Source organism: Engystomops pustulosus, chromosome 8 (assembly GCF_040894005.1).
Source record: "Engystomops pustulosus chromosome 8, aEngPut4.maternal, whole genome shotgun sequence".
NCBI classification, from domain to species: domain Eukaryota; kingdom Metazoa; phylum Chordata; class Amphibia; order Anura; family Leptodactylidae; genus Engystomops; species Engystomops pustulosus.
In genome coordinates this window covers 18,662,957-18,690,916 of record NC_092418.1, presented here as the reverse complement: position 1 = coordinate 18,690,916, position 27,960 = coordinate 18,662,957, and the positions used below count along the sequence as shown (strand labels likewise).

At 44.2% G+C, this 27,960-nt stretch overlaps 4 protein-coding genes across 10 annotated transcripts in view; 2 read left to right on the top strand and 2 right to left on the bottom strand.

The window, feature by feature from the left end:
• The window catches only part of MEIOB (meiosis specific with OB-fold), a 36,410-nt gene extending 34,789 nt beyond the window's left edge, over positions 1-1,621 (top strand). For all 3 annotated transcript variants that reach the window (XM_072119968.1, XM_072119969.1, XM_072119970.1), the window contains one exon: positions 1,283-1,621. In XM_072119968.1, the coding sequence (XP_071976069.1) occupies positions 1,283-1,390 (108 nt within the window). In that variant the 3' untranslated portion in view covers positions 1,391-1,621. The remainder of the gene's footprint in view (positions 1-1,282) is intronic.
• Positions 1,254-4,516, bottom strand: FAHD1 (fumarylacetoacetate hydrolase domain containing 1). The gene is made up of 2 exons (XM_072119971.1): positions 4,303-4,516; positions 1,254-2,643 (listed from the first exon to the last, which is right to left on the bottom strand). The coding sequence occupies exons 1-2, from the start codon at positions 4,417-4,419 to the stop codon at positions 1,966-1,968; spliced, it is 795 nt and encodes a 264-aa protein (XP_071976072.1). The 5' UTR covers positions 4,420-4,516; the 3' UTR covers positions 1,254-1,965.
• A 1,719-nt stretch (positions 4,517-6,235) lies between these two features.
• Positions 6,236-18,784, bottom strand: HAGH (hydroxyacylglutathione hydrolase). Of its 4 annotated transcripts, XM_072119966.1 has the most exons (11): positions 18,655-18,746; positions 17,014-17,086; positions 16,141-16,328; positions 13,134-13,198; positions 12,324-12,441; positions 12,106-12,214; positions 11,886-11,989; positions 11,061-11,162; positions 10,863-10,942; positions 9,962-10,046; positions 6,236-6,514 (listed from the first exon to the last, which is right to left on the bottom strand). In XM_072119966.1, the coding sequence occupies exons 3-11, from the start codon at positions 16,243-16,245 to the stop codon at positions 6,494-6,496; spliced, it is 789 nt and encodes a 262-aa protein (XP_071976067.1). In that variant the 5' UTR covers positions 16,246-16,328; positions 17,014-17,086; positions 18,655-18,746; the 3' UTR covers positions 6,236-6,493. The 4 variants fall into 4 exon arrangements, with proteins under 4 accessions (XP_071976067.1, XP_071976065.1, XP_071976068.1 ...); XM_072119964.1 differs by lacking the exon at positions 17,014-17,086 and having other exon boundaries at positions 18,655-18,784; XM_072119967.1 differs by lacking the exons at positions 17,014-17,086; positions 18,655-18,746 and adding an exon at positions 17,519-17,781.
• Positions 18,785-19,166: 382 nt separating this feature from the next.
• Positions 19,167-26,704, top strand: HAGHL (hydroxyacylglutathione hydrolase like). Of its 2 annotated transcripts, none has more exons than XM_072119961.1 (9): positions 19,167-19,354; positions 20,815-20,939; positions 22,720-22,784; positions 22,933-23,050; positions 23,150-23,258; positions 23,356-23,459; positions 25,004-25,105; positions 25,388-25,467; positions 25,818-26,704. In XM_072119961.1, the coding sequence occupies exons 2-9, from the start codon at positions 20,835-20,837 to the stop codon at positions 25,984-25,986; spliced, it is 852 nt and encodes a 283-aa protein (XP_071976062.1). In that variant the 5' UTR covers positions 19,167-19,354; positions 20,815-20,834; the 3' UTR covers positions 25,987-26,704. The 2 variants fall into 2 exon arrangements, with proteins under 2 accessions (XP_071976062.1, XP_071976063.1); XM_072119962.1 differs by lacking the exon at positions 19,167-19,354 and adding an exon at positions 19,409-19,521.
• The last annotated feature ends 1,256 nt before the right edge of the window (positions 26,705-27,960 follow it).

The following is a 27,960-nucleotide window of genomic DNA, read 5'->3' as shown; positions in this document are numbered from 1 at the left end:
TTAATGGTCTTTTTTCTCATCCTTACTAACTATATGGCTGTGTTCATGTAATAAAATTCCAAGATGGCGTCCATCAGTGCTAACTTTTTGATAAAGTCATCAAAACAGGAAATCTAGCACAAGTTCAAGGAGTGTGAACCAAGCTCATTTGCATAATGTAAAGCCCTTTTTTTTTAGAAAAACAATGGCATAAGAACCTAAAAGAACAGATCCTGCCAGAGGGGACACACACCAGTAAGTCAATGTGCCTGGCTTACAATCCTTTGTCTAGATATCCTTTAAATGGAACCTGTCATCAGAAATGTACTTAATTATCCATTACCAATATGTTGTGAAGCAGATTAACACCTTCCAAATCGTGTTTCTTTCATGGCCTGGTGGAATCATTCAGAAAATCAACTTTGAAGTGAGTTGTATAGAGTCAGGGAGGTGGAGAGCTCAGCATTGAAGTCAAGCTCTCCTCACCTCAGAATATAGGAGATCTGTTTAGTGATGTGTCTGGATGCAGGACCATCAATTACAGTAAAGAGGGCATTCTTTAAACTCTCCACCTCCTTGACTAAATTACACGTCACTTCAAAGTTGATTTTCTGGACGATGTCACCACACTGGGCCATGTAATAGACATAATCTAGGAGGTGTTCAGCTGCTTGAGGACATACTGGCAGTGGTTTATTAGGTCAATTTCTGCTGAAAGGTTCCCTTTAAGTCCAACCTATATTTTTTTCCCACAGTGTTGATCCAGAGAAAGCAAAGCTACAATTGTACCAAACTACATATGTTTTTCATACTATTATGGTTTCTACAATTTTTTGTGATACATTGTGATAAAATGTGTGAGTTTCTGTTCATTTTGGGAAAAATGGCCCCCCGTTCTTGTGATCTATGAGAATGCCATCATGGAGACTCGTACGTTATCTTGATTTTTCATGTCAGTGGCTGAACAACCCCTTTTTCAGTAACCCAGGATCCTTTATAATTGACCCATCACAACTAGAACCCTACAACTCACTGAAAGCCCTAGTAGCATAAAGGAGCTGAAGACCTGCACACAGGGACAATGATAGGTTACTAAAGTCTCAATGCAGGTATTTAGTCCGTGACACCATTCTGTTCCAGTATCAGGTCTCTATTATTGCAGTATCCGATAACACACATTTAGGGTACTGGCATGCAAAATGCCTATGCACCCAATCTGCTATGAATCAGAATGTTATACATGGTAAATTCTGCTGGTGAGCAATTACACTTCTGGTACAGATAATGTTTTCTGTAATTTCAGGCTTCTATTGCAAGCAACTCAAAGAACGGACTGCGTGTCACCATTCTGTGCTGCAAAGCAGCGGATCCCAATGAGGCGGTGAAGCACATCAAAGCCACAATGTTGTAGTCAGGGCTATAGCGTTAACATTAAACTGTGCAGGTTCTGTTTCACGCATTTAGCCAATGTTCACACGTTTATATATCTGTAGCAAAGACATAGACTAGACAGTTGTGCAAAATTTAACAACTCATTGATTGTTTATGGTTCCCATATTGTTAAATTAGAAGTAAATGCATTTGTTCATGATATTTACACAGAATCCATTATTTTACATTCAGTAATATAAATATAACGTGATTGAATGTCTAGAGTTTTTCTCTTTGGAATGGATCTGGTGCTGCAGCTCAGCTTCAAAAAGTGAATCAGTATGAACTGCAATACCATGATCCACCTATAATCAGGTGTTGGCACTGTTTGTGGAATAAAACGCATTTAAAAACGCATTGCAACAGCTGAAGAGAGATTTGCCTAATTAAACAGCTGTTAACACTTGAGTTTACAAAATGCAACTGTTAACACATGCGTTAAACAGCTGTTTAATTAGGCAAATCTCTCTTCAGCTATTGCAATGTGTTTTTAAACGTATGCAGTAAACGCGACGTGTGACTGCACCCTGAGTGAGTACAACCCCTTTAACTTCACTAGGATTGTTTCTTAATTTGGAACTTCATGCTAATAATATCATCTATTCCGGCCACCATCTCGTCATCTTCCTGCACAGCAGCTACTCCTTTTGGGGTCCCTGTTAGTATAAGGTCCCCTTCTTCCAGGGTGATGACTCTGCTGATGTAGCTGATAAGATAAGGAATGGAGAAGATCATGGAGGACGTGCTCCCCTCTTGTCTGAGGATGTCATTTACCTTCAGCCATATCCTTATATTATGGGGGTCCTTTATGGTGTCCTTAGAGATCAGGTCACTGACGGGGCAAGAGGTGTCAAAGGCTTTTGCTAAAGTCCATGGCAGTCCCTTCTGCTTGCACTGGTCCTGCATATCTCGGGCTGTCATATCCAGGCACAGAGCATAGCCCTCCACATGGTCCATCGCACTCGCCTGCGCTATATCTTTACCTCCTTTCCCAATCACCACTCCCAGTTCCACCTCATGGTGCAGGTTATTGGTGTAGTAAGGCATGAGGATAGGGGCGCCCTCCCGCACATAGGCAGAAGGGGACTTGAGGAACAGCACTGGTTCTGTGGGCACCGCGTTCTTCAGCTCCTTGGCATGTTCGGCATAGTTCCTTCCAACACAAATGATTTTTCTGCCCCATTCCCAAAACCGGCTCAGATTTTTAGAGGAGGCCATATCGGGGCAAGGAATCTATTTGAGATTAAAATATAAAAATATACCTTTAACGATAGTAGAAACATCTATATTCTGTTTGTTCTGATATTTTGGATGTATTTTAAATGGCCTGTGTCTGTGCGGTGTGTTTTTTCGGTGGCTCCTTCACTTCAATGGGTAAAACAGATCCATGAAAACAGGTCTGTGTGTCCGATCCATGAAAAAGCAGCACATGAACTACTTTTACATGGATCGCAGGACAGGTTCTCTTCCGCACTGTGTTTTGCCTCACTATAGATCCCTACAATAGAGCATAATGGGGCTTATTTACTAAGGGTCCGCGGATCGCACTTTCGACGGATTTTCTAACGTTTTTGGGTTTTTGCGGCGCTGTGACAGGTATTTAACTGGGGATTGTGTCGCACACAAATGGATTTTGGCGTGGCTTTGCTGCTTCCATGCGACACAATTTAGGGGCCGGGCCGTCGGACGATCCGACTGATTCGGACTGAGCGCGGGATTTAACTTTCAAATTGTGTTGCAAGATCAAGCACTTACATGCACCGGGAAGAAGGTGATCTCCGGCGGACCTGAGCGGGGAAGTGACACATGCAGGACATTGGGCGCACGATAATAATAAAAATAATCTTTATTTATTTAGCGCCATCAAATTCCGTAGCGCTTTACAAATCATAATCTTAGTGAATCATGGCATTATACACGGACAATGCACTTTAAGTGAACTTCTCCGGACGAGTAAGTAAATGTGCCCCATTATGCAGTAAGTGCCTAAGCTCTCCAATGTAAAATGATAAATCTATGCTTATGCACAGGGGCTGGAGCTGAACTTTGACTCCTAGAACGATTCAACATGAAATAAATTTGACAGATATCAGGTACAAATCTGACAACACCTGCAGGAACACAGCACAGAGGTGTCTAGAAGTGGCTTACTCTCTGCCCCCCTATTAAACTCAGCATGAGGCAGGACAGGGGAAAATGCTAAACAATAGTAGCCCCCCTTAAAGGAAACCTACCACTTGAAGTGGCAGGTTTCCGATGGCAATATCGGGCACCAGCTCAGGGTGAGCTGGTGCCGGAGCTTATTTTAGTTAGTGTTTTAAACGTTGTAGCCGGCGCAGGCAGGTACGCGCTCGGCGCTTACCGTGCGCGCGGCTACATAGGAAGTGAAGGAGAGCCGCGCGCACGGTAAGCACCGAGCGCGTACCTGCCTGCGCCGGCTACAACGTTTAAAAAGTGTTTTAAACCGCGATACCGCGGTTTAAAACACTAACTAAAATAAGCTCCGGCACCAGCTCACCCTGAGCTGGTGCTCGGTATTGCCATCGGAAACCTGCCACTACAAGTGGTAGGTTTCCTTTAAGGGTTACAGGATATCTACCACCTGAATCACTGCTGGTAGATAGAATGCACCTAACTTGTTGCAGTGTGTAAAGGGTTACTGACGTTCCCCCTGGCAGGGGTTTCGGATATTCCCAGACTGACAGCTTTTTCAAAAACTACATGTCCCATGATGCAAAGCCTCCTTAAAGGACCTGTGGAATTATCAAGGTGACCTTGAAGGGTAACCCCATGACATGATCTTCCCTGCTAATCTCCTGCCTCGTTCTCTTGTAATGCAGAATTATGTGTAATATAATGTAAAGACCCCCAGCAGATAAGTGCAGCCCTTACCTTCCAGTGCACATGGAGGAACAGGAAGTGTCTGAGGAGGAGGAGGGTGCAGGAGGGGTGTCCTGTGGTGTCTCTGCAGCAGGGATCCCTTGTATTATTAACCCTGCCGCCTGTCATTTATCCACAACCTACATCATAAACCTATAAGCTACATGCAATGTACAGCACAAGACAGAGAGGTCTGTCAGTATCACCCCCCTGACACAGCGCACAATGGTACAGCCCACAGGGAGGCAGCAATACACGCTGCGTGTATCAAGCTCTGCAGATACTTTATAAATATACTAATCTCACATTAAAGCTAAGAAATGTGGGTGACAACCTCTGTACAGTACCATTGGTGGTCACCTACACTCCCCCTCCCATATTGTTTTTCGCTCAGGTCAGATTTCTGGAACTGGAGTTATAAATACTTTCACCCCAAGCAGTAAACTTATTAAAGAGATAAGTGAGCTGAACTTTGAACTGTTTATGACAGATGATGACAACTGGTTAGTTATTCAAAGACCAAGCAAAACTAACTTCTAAGGGGTTTGTACAGGGATTATTATTGATGATCTGAGGACATCTGTCAGATTGGTGTTACCTCCTGTATTATACCCCAGAGCTGCACTCACTATTCTGCTGCCGCTACAGTCACTGTGTACATACATGACATTACTTATCCTGTACTGATCCTGAGTTACATCCTGTATTATACCCCAGAGCTGCACTCACTATTCTGCTGCTGGTGCAGTCACTGTGTACATACATGACATTACTTATCCTGTACTGATCCTGAGTTACATCCTGTATTATACCCCAGAGCTGCACTCACTATTCTGCTGCTGGTGCAGTCACTGTGTACATACATGACATTACTTATCCTGTACTGATCCTGAGTTACATCCTGTATTATACTCCAGAGCTGCGCTCACTATTCTGCTGCTGGTGCAGTCACTGTGTATATACATGACATTACTTATCCTGTACTGATCCTGAGTTACATCCTGTATTATACTCCAGAGCTGCACTCACTATTCTGCTGCTGGTGCAGTCACTGTGTACATACATGACATTACTTATCCTGTACTGATCCTGAGTTACATCCTGTATTATACTCCAGAGCTGCACTCACTATACTGCTGCTGGTGCAGTCACTGTGTACATACATGACATTACTTATCCTGTACTGATCCTGAGTTACATCCTGTATTATACCCAGAGCTGCACTCACTATTCTGCTGCTGGTGCAGTCACTGTGTACATACATGACATTACTTATTCTGTACTGATCCTGAGTTACATCCTGTATTATACTCCAGAGCTGCACTCACTATTCTGCTGCTGGTGCAGTCACTGTGTACATACATGACATTACTTATCCTGTACTGATCCCGAGTAACACATCCTGTATTATACTCCAGAGCTGCACTCACTATTCTGCTGGTGCAGTCACTGGGGCACATTTACTTACCCGGTCCTGTCGCGATCCCCGCTGTACGTTGTCCGACGGTCATGGACTCCGGCCGCCCGGGTTCCTGCATGTGTCGCTTCCCCGCTCAGTTCCGCCGGAGTTCACCTTCTTCTTCCCAGTGTATGTAAGTGCATTTTGACACAATTTAAATTTTAAATCCCTTTGGATCGTTCGACAGCCCATCCCCCGATTTCTGTCGCATGAAAGCCGGCGCCGATGCGCCAAAATCCAATCGTGTGCGACATAATCCCCTTCTAAATCCCTGTGCCAGCGGCGCGATCCCCAAAAAGTAGGAAAACCCGACGGGAATGAGTCCGCGGCACCCTTAGTAAATAAGCCCCACTGTACTGTACTTACTGTATCACATGCATTCCACAAATACATTATACAACACTGATCATAGTCTGCCACCTGGTGGTTAAATGTTAGTATCACTGGCGCATAAAAGAAATTTTAAAACATAATTTTGCTTTCAATACTTTTATGATTAATACGATTTGTGTACAGAAAATTGATGACTTCAGTTCCAGTGGATAATCTCTAGGAAGATAAATATAAAGTTCCAGTGGAGGGTCCTGGTCCTGAAACGCGTTATGTCTCCTGGCATTTGGGCTTCCTGTATCCGAGCTCCCACATTAACACGCTAAATGGTCCCCTTTTATATACCTAATCATGTGTAGCATTGGGCCTCTTCACAAAGTTCTGCAATTCTCCAGTTACCTCTGTGTCTTCCAGCTACAGGCGAGATGATGAGTTCTGAAAAATGTGGGTCACTGTTAAAGGGGCGGCACCGTTACAAATCACCCCCGATACCAATTCCATACAAATAGGAAGCAAATCAAGTTTTATGGTAATCTTTTGTTCACTGCTATCAGCCATTTCAGGTTGGAGGTTAGGATAATTGTTGTGTTCTTCAAAGGGAGGATTTGAAGTTTGGAGTGGACATAGACACTCTGTAGAGATGCTGTTTTCAGAGACAGGAACCCCAAGATCAGCTTAGATAAAGCAACTCAACACACAGCATCACACAGGACAGGTTAGATACAGAGGCTTAGAAAGTATCACAAGAGTCAGGTTTTGATGCAGGAGTTCAGAAGACGCTATCCCACTTGATAGGCTTAGATACAGTGGCTCTGCAAACCGCATGGCATAGGACAGGTTAGATACAGTGGCTCAGTAAAAAGTGTCACTCAGACTAGGCTTAGATACATAAACTAAGCAGACAGGAGGGCATATGATCGGCTTAGATACAGTGTATCTTTCTTGGGATGACCTTTGTGATGCTCCGGGTGAGGAGATACCCTCCTGTGATACTTCCTAGGAATATGTGATGAGCAGTAAGGAGCTTACATACAAGGAGTCACTGCGATGTGTGATTTATTGCAGATTGTACAGTCACAATGTTATTACATAGAGTCGCCCTCAGAACACACAACACAATGGACTCCCCCAAAATACAAAGACCCAGCCCTGGCCCATAATATTCATAATGAGGATGTCACTAATGGACCAAAACTTAATATAAAGTGAGAATACTCCCATAACGCCCATCCGTTTCATTGTACATTCATTATATCATATCATATCATAGATCATATAATATATTCAATATTATTACAATTACATTTATTTATACATAAATATCCGTTACCCCTAACCCAGCTCTAGCAGTGACTATTTATTTTATTGGCCTCAAATTGTGACCAGAAACATAGCTCAATATGACCACCCAATTTTTTATTGGAAATAAGCCGCCCCAGCTGCCGATCACCAAAGACTCTCTATGCAGCGGCTCATGTTCAGGACAGTGACCCCTGCAGATGGAATGTTGTATTGCAGGAATCCAGTCCAAAGAGCTGCCAAGTATTGGTGCAGGGGGGAATACTTTAAAGGGAGTGGGATTTTCTTAGTGGGACGCCCTCATATGTCTATATTTTCTAGTATATTACATAGATAAAGGTTGTTGGCTTAGCCCCACCCACTGCTAAACATGTAATCAAACAATTTAATACCCACAATGCTCTGATAACAAGAAAGCAGCAGAACCCTGAATCAAAGGATTATATACTCATATCCTCATATCCATATCCTATATTCAATACTCATATTGAAGTTTATTATAACATTTAGTAAATGGGGCTACAACCTATTTGGACGAGGAACCATGAAGGGGAGGGGCATCAGTTGGATCATACCATCTGTGTTTTTTTTTTAGAAAAACTCCAGTCCGCTTACAGACATTGCATTTATTGAGACACATATCCTTGTGTAACAACTGCATGACCTTAAACATGAGGAGGAGGTATAATGTGGTGTTAGTAGTCACTTATTGCACTGGGGCCCTGGTGACCCAAGCTGCACCCCCAGTGGTATATATCTCAGTCCAATTTGTGGCAATTGGTGACTTCAACACACATATACACGTAGCAACATGCATTGTAAATTTACCTCTAAAATTGTAGATGTAATAGACATTTAAAATCTTGATCCTTTGTCTACAGCTCTGCGGTAGGCCCATGTGCATCCGTGCTTACAGAATAGAAACATATCCTTTGCTAGATAAACTAAAACATGTTTACTCCATCTCCTCTACACAGAGAATCTGACTACAGTATTGTCTCTTTGTAGTCTGTAACCGTGGAGACACATAAGCCTGCTGAAGAGGAGGAGACACAAATCGCTATGGGATTTTTAACTGCCTAGTGTCTTAAATTTTTTTCATTTTTATACAAAATTAAGAAAAAAATATACCCAGCCAATATACTTAAAAAACCACCCAATATTAATGGAAAAACTTAGAATTTTTATTTTTAGCTGAGCATAGGCAATTAAAAATTACTGCATCCAAGAATAAAAACTGAAGCAACTGTGCAGACAGTCTTGATGCAATATTTTGTGTCAGCAGCTCCTCTGTGGGTCTATGTGCCCCCATATTTACAGGATGTGGAGCCTAAACTTGCAATCAGGTGTTGCTCCTTTTCCTCCACAGGCTGAGCAAGAGTGGAACACTCCAAGATCAGACTACACAGGATGTGTTTGTAGTCTGTCACCATGGAGACATATAGGCTCGCTAAAGGCATAATATGTGCAGTGATTCTGCCAGTGATTGCTGGGCCAATCACTTTCTGTATGGCAATGGGTATTAGGAAGTAGACCAGGTGGACCGGACCAGCACTGGGAGCAGCATGGGATTGCTGAGTGTAACGTTTTTTGGTTTGTAGTGGTGGTTTCCCTGAATCTCGCATTGGTGCGGCACATTAACAGTGATAAATATATATATAAATTTCTTTATAATGTTATATACATAGATCATTATTGCAACAATTAGAAAACTTTTGTGGCACGTTCTGCATTGCACACGTCCTATAGACAGATGGGTGATTACCCAAACTTAGGGGATCCATCCTTAGCCCCAAGCCCGGGGCTAATATAAAGAAAATCAGACAGTAAAAGGGGATGCTGGTGAGTACATGGGAGAGGCAGGACCTTCCCTCATATCAGACACGTTAGATTCACACAATCATTGATTATTATCTTTACCACCCCCAATAATGTGAGGCCACTAAATCCCATTTACAGGTAGCTTAAAGGGGATGTTCTTTAAGGAAATCCATGGAAGAGGAGGCGGGACCCCACTTAAATTTATAAGTCAGAGCGGCTATATGGGAGGATGTCTATAGGGAGGTCCTGGCGTGTCAGTAAATTACATACACAGTTTGGGACGTCTGATAGAGGATGCTCTACCTGCTCCTGCCATTCTGAAGATTATGACAATCGAGACACCTTATCCGTCCTATGTCACAGCAATCATATATATATATATATTAAACAAATAAAAAGTTTAGCAATTTAAAAAAAATTATTAGACACTGTTCACACTGGTGGTAAGAAAATAATATAGCATAGCATGCAGCGAAATACCAGTGTGAACAGGGCCCTATGCCCTGCAGATTCAGAGAAAGACAAAGCAAAGCTTACACAGGAGCGGACACATGGGCCGCAGGATTCTCACACAACATCCTTTAGCACATCCGCCTTATTCCTGACATTCAAAAAGTCCTTTACATTTTTTTTTTTAAAAGAAAGCAAAAATGTGGGAGACGGATGGACAGGACAAGGTGATCGCTTCTCCCTCCCGTGACAATCAAATGTAACAATGCAAACAACGATTGGGGTGCAGAGTTGGGCTTAGTCTTTTGGCACCTTAAAATTGTCCTTCTCTTTGCGGATGGCAGCCATGGTAGAGATTGGGTCGTCTTCCCCGGCGTGCTGCTGCACAGACTTCTCCCTGTGGGGGTCATACAGCAAATCCAATGAGGAGAAGGATGTATAGGAGACGGCAGGAAAAGCTTAATACAAGGTCCTGACACTATCTGCACTGGGAAAGATTGGGGTCCTATGACATCCATTATCTGCAGCCTGTGCAAGGGCTTAGATATGAAGGATGCCACAGTAAGCAGTGTTAGCTATGTAATGGCACAGGAGCGTAATTTTAAAGGGAAACTGTCACCAGATTTTACCCCTCAGGTCGGGGATGAAATGTCCTTTCTAGAATTCCCTCTTTTATGTGAAATCTCACTTTTTAAAGTCTTGTGACAATGAGCAGAGAAGAGTCAGATTTTGCATGAGATCAGTCAAGTTTAGAGCCTGCAGGTGGAGGGTCACTTCATAGCAGAAACAACGGTTTCATACTAAAAAGAAGCATCTCATTTTTCAAATTGCATCAGGCTTGTGATCCTACAGAACCAGAGACACAGACAGTTAAAGACATAGTTAGAAATGCAACTCTGCAGCTCACAAAACCACAAGCCTAATGTGATCTGAAATATGAAATTCTTATGTTTAGTATGACACCAGCAGCTTGTTTCTAGGTGCTACAGAACTGAAGATGGGGTGATCTGAAGTGACTCTCCCCCTTCGGCCTCTATCGTGGACTCATCCTCAGGTAAACGATGACTCCTCTCTGCTCATTGTCACATGACTTTGGAGGAGCTTTTATTTTACACGAAACGGGTGATTTCACATAAAAGAGGGAATTGTAGAAAGGAAATTTCATACCCGACTTGGCGGGGCTAATACAGTGTATCATTATATGTTCACCTACCGGACTCTCATAAAAGGGTTAAATGTAAACTCTTCCGCCAGTGTGGAGGGGATGGTGGGTTCTCCAGTATTGTATGTTTCCTAAAAGATAAAAAAATACATATATCCCAGGATTATTCCTTAAAAAAGTAGTAGGCATCCAGAATACAGATGCTACACTGTAGTTGTAGAAATTGCAAGCAGCCTGCGTCGCTCCTACCTTAGCCCAGGCCAGCTTCTGTTTGATGGCCTCGTTTTTGGGCTCCACGTGACGGGCGAACTTCAGGTTGTTGATGGTATATTCATGTCCACAGTAGACTCTCTACAGGTGTAAGGTGAAACATAAGAATCATCACATGAGAATATCCTACAGTTCTGGAATCATATAATAAATGAAACAAAGTTGGTTAGCACAGCCCAATGCAAAAGAGTCCGTGCACTAAAACACATATAAATCCATAAAAAGAAACAAAGAAATGCACAAAAATGGCTGATAGATACATATGGCAAACAATAATCCATTTTTATTTATTCCATGACAGACCAAGTCAAAGACACACATTTAAAATCCATAATATACATGAAATGCAGAATGGTGACCCTGGCATGTGTCATCCGTACACCACCAATGTCCAATCACCTGATAATGATCACTACAAAGTATCATACAAATCCTAAGCATTACATACAATACATTTGATAGGTCTTTATTGGGCTTTGTGCAATCAGGATTATTATCACTAACAAGTCTCCTATAGGGTTGTGTTTACAGGTATTTTGCTTGGGATTTGTACGATACTTTTCTATTCAGAGTTGCATCATAGGTAGGTTGGTAATCATTATCAGGTGATTGGACATTGGTGGTGTACGGATGACACATGCCAGGGTCACCGTTCTGCATTTCATGTATATTATAGATTTTAAATATGTGTCTTTGGCTTGGTCTGTCTTGGAATAAAAATTGATTATTGTTTGCCATATATATCTATCTGCCATTTTCATGCATTTCTTTTTTTCTCTTTTTATGGAATTGTATAATAATTACCGTCTCGGGAGGAAGCCGCCCCAATATCTCAATCAGAGCCTGGTACATTTCCTCTGCCGTCCCTTCAAAGAACTTGCCACAACCGGCCACAAAGAGGGTGTCACCTGCAGGGAGGGTGATGTAGAGGTGATAACACTGCAGATGGACACAAGCCGATACAGGATCTGGTCATGTGACCCAAGTCACATGATTAATCCCCGATTCCCTCATGCCCACTCACCTGTGAACACAGCCGGCGGCTCTGAGCTGTTGGGTTTCGTCACGTAGTAGCAGATATGACCAGACGTGTGACACGGGGTGAAGAGACATTTCACGTGAAGAGATCCCACCTGACAAAATACATCGAAAATATCACATGTAGAGCAGTTTACTGAACTGATTGAATTAAAAGTTACTATAGGCCCCACGAGTGGAGAATAGAGTAGCAAAGGGACTCACCTGAAACGTTGTCAGATGGGAGACCTTCTGATTCAACGCCCCGACCCTGCTGTCTCCTCCATAGACTTTCAATCCGGACACCATTTTAACGAGTTTCTCATTGCCTCCTGCATGGTCCCTGCAGATAATAATACAAGACTAAGTATCAGTCCTGCCACTAGATCTGCAGCGGACGCTCTATGACCACGTGGTCTCAGTATATACTCACATTCACATAGGGAGCTGCACATTCCAGCAGCTATGTCTACACCCACAGTGCACCCTACATTACCTGTACAGCTCCCTCTACAATCAGTGCCGCCTTTATCCCATATATATATAGAATATACATTCACTACTACTCATACATACGTTGCACAACCCATTGCAGAGACCAATGAGTGTCGACAGCAATGATGGCAGCCCATATTGGTACAGGGCGCTGGGCAGCCATCAGGGTCTCTGCTAAGTGACAGAACTACCACCATAGTAGCTGCTACATGAGGAGCCCAGTAGATCGCTTGGGGGCTGCCGTATTTGGTTCCTGGGGAGCACTAGAGTGCTAGTTACTGGTGTGACCCCTTGAAGTTTTGCAGCCCTCTGACTGATAAAGGTTGAGCACCCGTGCTCCGGCACCCAGCTACACTCTCTGCACCCTCTACATTCACACTTTCCGCGTCTATACTGCTGCCTTTACCATCAGTGGACCCTTCCATGGATAATACATGTGTCTTCATATGTGGCAGAGGGGGTTACGGACTGTCACTGCTCCCTCTACATCTGCTACATGTCTATGATACAACCTAAATAGTAATCTGAACTGCGCTGTACCAGTGGTGGTGCGTGGTGAGGACAGACGTCAGGTTCACTCCGTGTTTCTTCACAGCTTCCACAACCTAAAAAAATCAGAAACTTGTAAAAAAGTTGATCCACTGCTTGTATATCACAAAATCATGTGGTTACTTCCCCGGCCTTCCCATCTACATAAGATGTCATAACATCTGGCTACAGGCTCAGACTACATTGGGGTTGTTTGTAGACAAACACAAAGTGATTCTTTTTAAAATACATTGGAGGGGAGCAAAATTGGTGGCAAAATTTGACCCATTAAAGTTTCCACAATATTAGCACCAGTTTAAATGACCAAGTTCTACTATTTTACAACACAAAATCATATCTGATAATCAGCTCATCGTGACTAAGGGCAGCGTGTAACGGTTCGAAGTGCATAGATCTATTTTGCATGTGGATGTTCTCCACATTTTGAACATGCGTCAATAAAAGCCAAGCTTTTACTTTTTATCTATGGAAATCCTGGAGAACATTGTTTCTTTTTTCTATTAATTGACTAAGACCCTCCTGAAATTGGGGTTCATATGTTCAGTAGAGCGGAGTACCTATAGTTGTTGGCATGGCCATTATGTATTGTCCCTGGAAAGAGGTGTAACATTGTTAGTAACAGCAGGACTGTTATATACGGATTTATATTCCAAACTGTAGCATCCCCAAGTGCAATAGCGATGTGTCCTTACACTGCTGTGCTTTTAGTTCTCTGCTTCCAATGTTAGGTATTGTCCCTGGAGAGAAGTGTAATTATACCTTTGTGTATTTTCTTAGTAGATTTTTGCAGCCAGGTTGTTAGTAGCAGCAGTTTTGTAAAATATGGATTCATATTCCAGGATTGTAGCTTGGGATGTGTCCTTACCCTGCTGTGCACCAGGTTCCTCCATAGTCCCTTTACTCTGGCCCATGGTGTGAAAGCTGTAGCAGGTCTCTGGTTGGACACTACAACAGTCAATCAAAGAAGATGGAAAGGACTTTAAAGAGGACCTGTCACCCAAAATTTCAGTACTAGAAGCTGCTTACTAAAGTAAGCAGCTCCTAGTGCTAAACCCCTTAAGGACGCAGGGTTTTTCGGCTCATTTCTCGCTCTCCAACTTCAAAAATCCATACCTTTTTCATTTTTACGTGTACAGACCTGTGTGAGGGCTTATTTTGTGCGTAACAAATTTTACTTTCCCGTAATGTTATTTATTTTAACATGCCGTGTACTGCGAAGCTGAAAAAAAATTCCAAATGTGGAAAAAAAATTTTTTAAAAAACGCACGTGCACGTTCTTGTGGGCTCAGTTTTTTCGACTTTGACTGTCCACTCAAAATAACACCTCAGCTTTATTCTTTGGTTCGGTGCGATCGCGGTGATACCAAATTTATATAGGTTTTATTGTGTTTTAATACATTTTCAAAAATTAAACGAATGTGTACAAAAAAGAAAAAAAAAATTTTGCCATCTTCTGACGCTAATAACTTTTTCATACTTTGGCGCACGGAGATGCGTGAGGTGTCATTTTTTGCTAAATGAGCCGAAGTTTTCATTGCTACCGTTTTGAGGTCTGTGCGACATTTTGATCATTTTTTATTTCATTTTTTATGTGATGTAAAAAGGTGTAAAAGTCGCATTTCGGACATTTGGGCGCCATTTCCCGTCTCGGAGGTCACCGCCGGCCGTAACCGTTTTTATTTTTTGATAGATCGGGCATTTTGGGACGCGGCGATACCTAATATGTTTGTGATTTTTTCTGTTTATTATGTTATATAACAGTTCTAGGGAAAGGGGGGTGATTTGAATTTTTAATATTTTATTAATTTTTTTTATTTTTTAAACTTTTGTTTTCTTTTTTTTTCCACTATTTCTTAGACCATCTAGGGTACATTAACCCTAGATGGTCAGATCGCTCCTACCATATACTGCAATACTTCTGTATTGCAATATATTGCATTTTTGCAGGTCATTCATTACAATGAGCCACTGGCTCATTGTAACGAATCTCCAGAAGCCATGTAGCCTCGTGTCAAAAGAAGACCCGAGGCTACCATGGCAACCAATCGCCACCCCCCGATGAAGTTCGGGGCCCGGCGATCGTAAAAAATATGGCGGCGCCCGCGCGCCACCGTCTCTTAAACGCCGCCGGCGACTTTGCCGGCGGCAATGACAGGGTTAATAGCCGCAATCGGTGCAAGCACCGACCACGGTTATTAGCGGTGGGGGTTTTCTGCAAAATGCAAAAAACCCCACCTTTGTATGAAGAGGACTCAGCCCGTGAGCCCTCTTCATACACTCCTTATACCTCTGCGCCGTAGAGCTACGGCGCAGAGCGTTAAGGGGTTAAACAAACGCTGCATTGTTAGAAGGATAGCGTTACCGGAAACCTCCAGTAACGCTATCTAACACCGCGGTGGGGTACAGTGTAATCGTTGGACCGCTCACTAAGCTGTCCAACATATTCATGATGGGGCGGGGTTGGGGCGTGGTTAGGGGCGGTGACTTTACTGTAAGCAGCTCCTAGTGCCGAAATTTTGGGTGACTCTGCCTATAACTGCTTTAAAGAGGACCTGTCACCCAAAATTCGGCACTAGGAGCTGCTTACAGTGATTTTGTGTAATCGTCGGAGCGCTCGCAAAGCAGTCCGATGTATTCATGAGGGGGAGGTCCGAGGCGCTGCCTCTTCCCCGACCCCGCTCGCTTCATAGGGTGGTGGTGACTGCCGTGCGTCATGCGGCAATCACCGCCCCTAACCCCGCCCCCTCATGAATACATCGGGTGCTCCGACAATTACACAAAATCACTGTAAGCAGCTCCTAGTGACGAAATTTTGGGTGACAGGACCTCTTTAAAGCAGTTATAGGCACAGAGCACAGCAGTGTGAGGACATGACCTCAACGCACTTTGAGAGGCTATTCTGGGATATAAATCAATATATCACAGTCCTGCAGAAAGCAAAGTCTGATTACACATCTCTCCAGAGACAATACTTGGCCATAATAGACAGAAGCTGTACCTTTTGTGGCTGCACAGGGTCCACAATGGCGGCCTCCTTGGTCTCCTCATCAATCAGGAGGTACATGTAGTTGTCCGTGAGGGCAGGAAGCAGCTCAACCTTCATGTTGCGCTGAACAATCAGCTTAGTCTTTCGGAAATCAGATTCTAGTTGATTTTTGATGCTGCTTGTCCCTATATGAGCAAATCCTGGATAGAGAAGAGGGAAAGAACATGGGTCTGATCATAATCCTGAAAGCAGGAGATAAACTCTGGCCATGACCAGCGACTCTCAGCAATGCAGTCAGCACATTCTTCCTTTCTTATAACTTGGCTGACGAGAAAAGGTTTATACTGGGGTCAGTCTCTTCCATCTCATCAGCTGCGCATACAGATTCAGGGGTCTCACAGCTGAGTGTTTGCTACAATTGCTTCCTGTCTGTGAGCTGAGCAGCCAGACTCCTGTTTTCTTAGGACGTATCGTTAGAGATGCTGACTGCTAACATCACTAAGAATTGTCTACTTTGACTACAACTGTAACAAACCCTCAGCTTTGAGAAGCTTAAAAACAGAACATGTTTTGAAAGGGAGCCAAAAGCAAGCAGAGTTCTTACGCACAGTGTGGAACTGATACACAAGTATATCAGGGGGGTCAATTAAGGATTGTTCACACAAAAGTTGCCAAAATCTCAAAGGTGAAGTCATTTAAAGGAATCCTCCGCTCTCTCTAGGGATTGGCACCGTCACAAAGGGTGTCTGGCTGTTTGTGCCAGAAAACGCCATGTCATGATGACAGCCCAGCTTTAGCATAGTCCTGTCACCTCCTGCTCTGCTCACAAGGAGAAACATACACAAGCAAATTCATAGATGTAGCAGTGCCAGGTTTGTTACTTACAGCAATTCAGTCAAATACAACGTTCTGCAGGGACAATCCTTTAATTGGTTACATCTGATGGTCCAGCAATATCCTAGTTATGATTTACAGTAGAAGTTTTTCCAACTTTACTTTGACAGTTTGATACACCAGGTCCCATAGATTAAAGGAATGATACATTATAACGTTTCGTTGCTACATTATACGACACCATTGCTTCTATTTTGCATGGGACTGCAGGTGCTTCCATTCCGTTACCTTGACGCGTTCAGTTTTAGTAACAGGTTTATCATTAACAGCAAAACATCATCCCCACATTATGTCATCAGTCACAGGTCACCTCATGTCATATCAACACCTGCCCTATAGCCCCATGAGTCCTATCAACAACCCCACGCTGGAAACTATGCAGTAGCTGGCTACAAGGGTGTAATGCTCCAATACCTGGAGATTGTTACTAATAATATATCATACATTTACTACTTTAAAATGTACAAACTAAAAATTAAGACAATTTAGCACCAACCTCAACAGAATCCATAGAAATCCAAAAGACAACAATGTAGACAGCAAGCTCCAGACATCAAATCCCTACAGGACTTACACACCCGCTAGTATTACTGGTGCAACCGGTCTGGTAATCTACTGGAAATCTGTCTATACTTTAAAAACTTTTTTTAATAATGTCTTACTGTAATTACATGCGTTTAGAATAGTACAGGTTGTCAATGGTAACAAGTGTTATACAGGATGTAACTCATCCAACACAGACTCCACCAGCAGAATAGTGAGTGCAGCTCTGGGGTATAATACAGGATGTAACTCGGGATCAGTACAGGATAAGTAATGTCATGTATGTACACAGTGACTGCACCAGCAGCAGTATAGTGAGTGCAGCTCTGGGGTATAATACAGGATGTAACTCAGGATCAGTACAGGATAAGTAATGTCATGTATGTACACAGTGACTGCACCAGCAGCAGAATAGTGAGTGCAGCTCTGGGGTATAATACAGGATGTAACTCGGGATCAGTACAGGATAAGTAATGTCATGTATGTACACAGTGACTGCACCAGCAGCAGTATAGTGAGTGCAGCTCTGGGGTATAATACAGGATGTAACTCAGGATCAGTACAGGATAAGTAATGTCATGTATGTACAGTGACTGCACCAGCAGCAGAATAGTGAGTGCAGCTCTGGAGTATAATACAGGATGTAACTCAGGATCAGTACAGGATAAGTAATGTCATGTATATACACAGTGACTGCACCAGCAGCAGAATAGTGAGTGCAGCTCTGGGGTATAATACAGGATGTAACTCAGGATCAGTACAGGATAAGTAATGTCATGTATGTACACAGTGACTGCACCAGCAGCAGAATAGTGAGTGCAGCTCTGGAGTATAATACAGGATGTAACTCAGGATCAGTACAGGATAAGTAATGTCATGTATGTACACAGTGACTGCACCAGCAGCAGAATAGTGAGTGCAGCTCTGGATAGTAATGTGATCACTCGGCCCTGGGTAATAACAGTACTGAGGTATAGCACACGGTGGGTCCCTGCACCCTCAGCAGACTAGTGACAGCTCAGCAATACCACATGCTCCTCTCAGTGATTACATAACATCCGGGACCTCCTGCACTATGTGCCCACATACCCACTCTGCAGCCAGCCGCAGCTCCCAGGAAGGACAGTGCGCACCACAGCCTCCTGCTGCACCCAAACATCATCCTGCCGAGGGGGCTGGCTGCACAGTGCACACACTGTAGGGGAGGGCCCGCACACATTGCCTGCTTTACCTGCTGACAGCCAGCCAATCAGCGCCCAGCATTATACTAAGCCAACCAGCGGACGATGCCAACCAGCGTGTGACGTCAGTACGTCTTAGTCAATACAGCCAATACTGAGTGGAGTCAGGAATATTAGCGGCCAATCAAAATCGTGAATCGCTAACAACAAGCGGCCATTGGCGTTGAGGGAAAATACCCTCACATGAAGTAAAGTGCATTTCTGCTTCTAAGAAGGGCCGATAGTTTTCTCCGATACTGGACTGATATACAGAAGATTGTATTGTTACAATGAATTCTTGTTACATAAACTAGACTATAGGGAATTGCCCTGTTTAAAAATGGCGGACGTTCAGTAGAAACTTTATTGACCCGGGGGATGGGCACAAACAACCAATCAAATGAGAAGGGGCGACGCTTCATCAGCCAATCGGTTCTCTCCTGCCTTGATGTGTCAAAGTGACATTATATCTGTATATAACCCGAGATAAAGGCGTCCAAAGTGCAGAGACTCCAGGACGAGAGAGGGAGAAGAGAGCAACGGCCGCAGCCACCTCCACCTCCTGAGCGGTATGGCGGGCCTGTGCCGGGGCGGGGCGCTGTGACGTCACGGGACCGGCTCCAGACTGACAGGAGCAGGGGAGCCCCGGCAACCAGGGACAGGGGACTGCGGGGCGTCCTACAAGTACCTCCATCTAGTGGCCGAAATGGTGCACTGTAACATTAGCGCCATTCAAGTTATGTCACAATCTATAGGATCAGATATTGTAGGAAGGGATGTAGATCAATACAAGGTGTCAGTATTCAGATGAGAGTTGTTGTCATTACAATGTTTCAGTAGTGCAGCTTCAAATTCAAGGCCCCAGATAATAAAGACCACAGTGGTAATACACAGTGATGTCACAGTACAGGGATAATATGCACAGTGATGTCACAGTACAGGGATAATACACACAGTGATGTCACAGTACAGGGATAATACACACAGTGATGTCACAGTACAGGGATAATACGCACAGTGATGTCACAGTACAGGGATAATACACACAGTGATGTCACAGTACAGGGATAATACGCACAGTGATGTCACAGTACAGGGATAATACGCACAGTGATGTCACAGTACAGGGGTAATACACACAGTGATGTCACAGTACAGAGATAATACACACAGTGATGTCACAGTACAGAGATAATACACACAGTGATGTCACAGTACGGGGATAATACGCACAATGATGTCACAGCACAGGGATAATACACACAGTGATGTCACAGCACAGGGATAATACACACAGTGATGTCACAGTACAGGGATAATACACACAGCGATGTCACAGTACAGGGATAATACACACAGTGATGTCACAGTACAGGGGTAATACACAGTGATGTCACAGTACAGGGGATAATACACACAGTGATGTCACAGTACAGGGATAATACACACAGTGATGTCACAGTACAGAGATAATACACACAGCGATGTCACAGTACAGAGATAATACACACAGTGATGTCACAGTACAGGGATAATACACACAGTGATGTCACAGTACAGAGATAATACACACAGTGATGTCACAGTACAGGGATAATACACACAGTGATGTCACAGTACAGAGATAATACACACCGTGATGTCACAGTACAGGGATAATACACACAGTGATGTCACAGTACAGGGATAATACACACAGTGATGTCACAGTACAGGGGATAATACACACAGTGATGTCACAGTACAGGGATAATACATACAGTGATGTCACAGTACAGGGATAATACACACAGTGATGTCACAGTACAGGGATAATACACACAGTGATGTCACAGTACAGGGATAATACATACAGTGATGTCACAGTACAGGGATAATACACACAGTGATGTCACAGTACAGGGGATAATACACACAGTGATGTCACAGTACAGGGATAATACACACAGCGATGTCACAGTACAGGGATAATACACAGTAATTAGCACTGTAGCACAGTTTTAGTTGCCTCACATGTTGTATTTTGCAGTCTGTAGATGTGGATGGACTATGAAGGTGAAGGTCATTTCCGTCCTGGACGACAACTACATGTATCTCATTATTGAGGAACATACAAGAGACGCCATTGCGGTTGATGCATCTGTGGCTAAAAAAGTAAGTTATACAGGAGAAGAAGTGTCTGAGGTATAATTAGGTTCTTGTTGTCCTTAGCAACCAATCAGAGACCATATGTCAACTTTCCAATACAATTTTCAACATCAGAAGTGAGTAATTCCCTGGTGCTGAACAGTCGGTGAGGAATTCACATACATGACATAAATACAAGTACAAAACTACAGAGATCAGGAGACAAGAGGAAGGAGGACCTGCCCCTGAGGGAGCACAATCTATGTGGGATGGAGGATGGAGACACGAGGTGAAGGAGCACAATCTATGTGGGATGGAGGATGGAGACACGAGGTGAAGGAGCACAATCTATGTGGGATGGAGGATGGAGACACGAGGTGAAGGAGCACAATCTATATGGGAGGGAAGATGGAGACATGAGGTGAGGGAGCACAATCTATATGGGAGGGAAGATGGAGACACGAGGTGAGGGAGCACAATCTATGTGGAAGGGAGGATGGAGACGCTTCTATGGCGTCTATGACGCTGGTATAGGCACTTTTACCGTGTAGAAGGTGTAGAGAAGGGGTCCCGGGACAGTACCTTGAGGGACGCCAACAGAGACGAGATGGAGAGGGGGTAAGTGACTGAAAGACACAGAACGTCTGATTGGAGGAGATACAGGAAAGGGCCCGGGGCAGCGATGCCAAGAGGACATAGGGAGAGATCTATCTATGTGGGATGGAGGATGGAGACACGAGGTGAAGGAGCACAATCTATGTGGGATGGAGGATGGAGACACGAGGTGAGGGAGCACAATCTATGTGGAAGGGAGGATGGAGACACGAGGTGAGGGAGCACAATCTATATGGGAGGGAGGATGGAGACACGAGGTGAGGGAGCACAATCTATGTGGAAGGGAGGATGGAGACACGAGGTGAGGGAGCACAATCTATATGGGAGGGAGGATGGAGACACGAGGTGAGGGCTCACAATCTATATTGGAGGGAGGATGGAGACATGAGGTGACGGAGCACAATCTATGTGGGATGGAGGATGGAGACACGAGATGAGGGAGCACAATCTATATGGGAGGGAGGATGGAGACACGAGGTGAGGGAGCACAATCTATATGGGAGGGAGGATGGAGACACGAGGTGAGGGAGCACAATCTATATGGGAGGGAGGATGGAGACACGAGGTGAGGGAGCACAATCTTTGTGGGAGGGAGGATGGAGACACGAGGTGAGGGAGCACAATCTATATGGGAGGGAGGATAGAGACATGAGGTGAGGGAGCAGAGCAGTTATTGTGTGTTGTAGATCCTGTACCAGTGGGTTTTCAGGTTACGTTTGAAGGTTTGGAAGGGAAGGTAAGGTGAACAGAGATCGCGTTAACGCCTATACAAGCGTCTATGGCGTCTATGACGCTGGTATAGGCACTTTTACTGTGTAGAGGGTGTAGAGAAGGGGTCCCGGGACAGTACCTTGAGGGACGCCAACAGAGACGAGATGGAGAGGGGGTAAGTGACTGAAAGACACAGAACGTCTGATTGGAGGAGATACAGGAAAGGGCCCGGGGCAGCGATGCCAAGAGGACATAGGGAGAGATCTATCACGGCTTCTTTGCTAGTTTTGGGATGTAGAAGCAGTGAAATAATCACAAATTCTTGCACAAAGCCATGTGGGGGCCCTAAGCTCAATCTCCCCTGTGGCGGTGACACAGCCGGGTCCAGACCATTTCTGACCTTAGTGATTACTTCTGAACCTTTAAGACCCCCCTGTCCACATGCCATATGTCATAACCATCGCATTTGCTTTCCTTGCAGCTGCTGGACATTGTGCGGAAGGAAAATGTGAACCTTAAGGCCATACTGACCACTCACCACCACCTGTAAGTGTGTGATACCCTGTAAGCGGGCCCCCCCTCTCCCCCCCCAATAGTGCAGAAGGCAGATCAGATGTGTCACTGGGGGTCCAATAGCTGAATACAAGAGTTAGAAGTCCGTTTTTTTTAGAATAAATTATTCTTTAATTTAAAGTGATCACTCCCGGGGAAACGCAGACCTGGTCCAGCAGCTTCCGGAGCTCTCCGTGTACGGGACAGATGAACGGATCAGAGGATTAACACACAGAGTTGTTCACAATCAAATCTTAAAGGTACTGCACTGATACATTGTAGCAAATTTCAGCTGCGTGATAGAACGACTAGAACAGTTTGGTCTCCAGCCTTTGGTTATAACTTATTTGTCTCCACAGTTCGGGGATATAAATGTGAAATGCCTCTTCACCCCGTGTCACACGTCAGGTCACGTCTGCTTCTTCGTGTGGGAAGACGGGTGTCCAGATGCTCCAGCCCTGTTTTCAGGTAAGATAGTCTGCACACTGCAGAACATCACTGCCAGGGAGGTAACAACAATGTTTTTGCTCCATTACTTATTATCTTCTCCATTTCTTCGGTCCAGGTGACACTTTGTTTGTTGGAGGCTGCGGACAGTTCTTTGAAGGAACAGCTGAACAAATGTACAAAAACTTAATAGAAACTTTGAGTTCACTGCCCCCTGAGACGGTACGTGACATAAGGGCACTGGGATAAAATACTGTATATTTACCAGCGCTGAAATTCACAGTTTCTGTAATGTCATGTATGTACACAGTGACTGCACCAGCAGCAGAATAGTGAGTGCAGCTCTGGAGTATAATACAGGATGTAACTCAGGATCAGTACAGGATAAGTAATGTCATGTATGTACACAGTGACTGCACCAGCAGCAGAATAGTGAGTGCAGCTCTGGGGTATAATACAGGATGTAACTCAGGATCAGTACAGGATAAGTAATGTCATGTATGTACACAGTGACTGCACCAGCAGCAGAATAGTGAGTGCAGCTCTGGGGTATAATACAGGATGTAACTCAGGATCAGTACAGGATAAGTAATGTCATGTATGTACACAGTGACTGCACCAGCAGCAGAATAATGAGTGCAGCTCTGGGGTATAATACAGGATGTAACTCAGGATCAGTACAGGATAAGTAATGTCATGTATGTACACAGTGACTGCACCAGCAGCAGAATAGTGAGTGCAGCTCTGGGGTATAATACAGGATGTAACTCAGGATCAGTACAGGATAAGTAATGTCATGTATGTACACAGTGACTGCACCAGCAGCAGAATAGTGAGTGCAGCTCTGGAGTATAATACAGGATGTAACTCAGGATCAGTACAGGATAAGTAATGTCATGTATGTACACAGTGACTGCACCAGCAGCAGAATAGTGAGTGCAGCTCTGGAGTATAATACAGGATGTAACTCAGGATCAGTACAGGATAAGTAATGTCATGTATGTACTCAGTGACTTCACCAGCAGCAGAATAGTGAGTGCAGCTCTGGGGTATAATACAGGATGTAACTCAGGATCACTACAGGATAAGTCATGTCATGTATGTATCCAGTGACTGCACCAGCAGCAGAATAGTGAGTGCAGCTCTGGAGTATAATACAGGATGTAACTCAGGATCAGTACAGGATAAGTAATGTCATGTATGTACACAGTGACTGCACCAGCAGCAGAATAGTGAGTGCAGCTCTGGGGTATAATACAGGATGTAACTCAGGATCAGTACAGGATAAGTAATGTCATGTATGTACACAGTGACTGCACCAGCAGCAGAATAGTGAGTGCAGCTCTGGGGTATAATACAGGATGTAACTCAGGATCAGTACAGGATAAGTAATGTCATGTATGTACACAGTGACTGCACCAGCAGCAGAATAATGAGTGCAGCTCTGGGGTATAATACAGGATGTAACTCAGGATCAGTACAGGATAAGTAATGTCATGTATGTACACAGTGACTGCACCAGCAGCAGAATAGTGAGTGCAGCTCTGGGGTATAATACAGGATGTAACTCAGGATCAGTACAGGATAAGTAATGTCATGTATGTACACAGTGACTGCACCAGCAGCAGAATAGTGAGTGCAGCTCTGGGGTATAATACAGGATGTAACTCAGGATCAGTACAGGATAAGTAATGTCATGTATGTACACAGTGACTGCACCAGCAGCAGAATAATGAGTGCAGTACTGACAATCACTTTCTCCATAGAAGGTATTTTGTGGACATGAATATACAGTGAAGAACCTCAAATTTGCTCTAAAGGTGGAACCAGACAATGAACACGTGAAGGAAAAATTGGCCTGGGCCAAGGTGGGTGAATTAGGGCAGGTGCATGTATTATACAAGAACATGCAGTTTTCAGGTTTTTCACCTGCGCAGGATCATCTGAACCTCCGGTGCTTTGTCCTTGGGGAATAACAAATTGTTGTATAATACTTGTACAGGGCCCCATGTAGGGGATCCCCCTCTATGAGCTACATATTCTTTATACCAGGGCAGATCACTTGCTATATAGTCCTTCCGCTACTGTTGTTTTGTACCCTCTAAAATAAAACCTAAAACCATATTTTGTCCATGTGTTTTTCTCTCCAGGCCCGAGATGATGATGACATTCCCACTGTCCCCTCCAGCCTAGAGGAAGAACTTCTGTACAACCCCTTTATGAGAGTGAGGTGAGCGGCGCCTGTCACTGATTAACTGGATCTACAGTATATATAATCTTGAATATGATGTGACTGCCCTAGGGACTGTCACCCGGCTTTCCTGCTTGGTAACTCTGTAATGCAGTAAGTTTTTTACTTTTGAAACTGAAATCTCCCTTTTGGAAAAAAAAAAAAAGTCCCACCACTAGGGGGAGCCCCCTGCATATAGATTTACTATAGAATTCAATGGCCGCTGATTGAAACTCTTTGCAGGTGGCTCCCTCTAGTGGTGGCTGCGTCAGTGCAGGTTTATTATTAATGACTTAAAGGTAAAGAAAAGCAGATGATAAAGAGTCCTGTATCCCTGAACACTTCTACAGGGAAGAAGCCGTCCAGAAGTTCACAGGAAAGACGGATCCGATTGATGTTATGAGAGTTTTACGTAAGGAAAAGGATGAATTTAAGAAGCCAAAAGATCGCCCCCCGATCCCTGCTCTCCTGGCCTATCAGTGGGGTCTCTTGAACCAATCAGCGGCAGATCAGGAATAGATCACATACAAAAGAATCAAAAGTCACAGAACGTAAACTCGAAAAACTTACTGGAGTTTAGAAACAAAACGTAAAGCTCCCGGAGACCCCAGGGGACACTCCGCTGCGTGTGACATGGATTTATGAGATTTTACAGATGTGTTATTAGTTCATTGCAGATTTGTGACTCCACTTCTCCAAAATCTGTAAGAGTGGGAAGGTTTTGTTTTTGTTGTTCCCATAGTCCATAAGGTATGTAGAAGAAATGAGGTCACAGCGCGAGTTTACCTACTGCCCTATGGTATGGTAAAAGGGATGGATGGAGGTCTGCATGTTATTCACAAAAGGTGACATGCTGAGGGGGGGGGGGGGGTGTAGCAGCTAGGACCCCCATTGATCATGAGAACTGAAGTCAACCTGATGCATGAAAAGGTAGGTGAGGCATTCATCTTATCCCTCCATTCATTCTCTGTGGTTCTGCTAGTACAGCGATCAGCTCGTGATTGGGGATCCGGTGCCCAACCTGCTGCTCCACACACTCTTGTGATGGGTGGGGGTCCCAGCAGTCAGACCCCTATGCAAAGCAAGAATAACACTGATATATTATAGTCATTCACAATGGTGCTGAAAACAAACAAAACGGACCCTTACCCCCTTGTAGGGGCAACATGGTGCAGTTTCAATGTATATAGCTGTGTTCCTGGAAATAGAGACTATTAAACATCCAGCGATAACAGTGCAGCCCATCTCCTGCCCAATGCATCGCTAAAGGGGACCACAACACGAGGGAATCGTGTGCATGATGGTAGAGAAAGCCCTTTAAGTAGCCGGATAGTCATGGGGCCGGTCATTGGGGTTAAAATCACGGTGGCTGAGTGAGTAGCACTTCTGCCTTGCAGCGCTGGGGTCCTGGGTTCGAATCCCACCCAGGTAAACATCTGCAAAGAGTTTGCATGTTCTCTCTGTGTTTGTGTGGGTTTCCTCTGGGTCCTCCGGTTTCCTCCCACACGCCAAGACATACTGGTAGGTTGTTTAGATTGTGAGCCCCATGGGGACAGGGACCGCATGCTTTGTGCAGCGCTGTGGACATACGCTATATACATAAAGAATTATTATTAAGTTCTAGGACAAAGCACTAACAATTCATAGCTGAGAGGCAGTCAGTGGGGGGGGGGGGGGTGTAAATTTTTTTCTCTGTTTTCATTGTTTTTGCCTATGCTCTCAATATCTATGTTTATTGCGTGATTAGATCTCACATTTCCTGAAAGAGAATCCAACAACAAAGTCCCTTCCCTGTGGCTATATGTATTGAGCTGTGAGCGCCTCCTCGTGGTTACTGCTCGTCATCACAATGTTATCTCCTAAATCTATTTCTATACAGGGAATTTTGGGTTTCTGTTTACTTAAAGGACGTCTAGCACCAGATTTACTGGTGGTGGACTGTCCCCCAACATGCTCATTACCTCAGGGGGCACTGGGCATCTTTTCTCTTGTTCTTTTCAAGCTCCATTTTTTTCAAGAAATCGTCTTTGTGAAAATATGTTAATGATCCGGAGGGGCTCCGGCCTACATCAGCAGAGCTACTTCTCGCTCCAGCCAGTCATCAATTATTCACGTCCCCATAATCAAAATGGAAGGTGCATGTCAGGGTGATTTGGGACACTAATCCACCCACACCCACAGACTTTGGTGATTTGTATCCCATATCGCCCTTTTGCCGTGTACACCCCGGCCTCACTGCGCATGTGTAACGGTTACAGCACTTAGGCAATGAGGTCTGGGTGTACAGCGCCTCATGAGACCCATCTCTAGGCAAGTGTAAAGGTTTCACTATAGGGTAGCGCCCGCGGAGGGACTTGTTAAAGAGCGATTTGGGACACAAAACCATCGATCCATTCACAAGTGGGTGGTTTAGTGTCCCAAATTGCCCTGACAGGTCCTCTTTAGGTCACTCATCTGATCATTAGAGGATTGAAGACTGAGACTTGCAGCAGT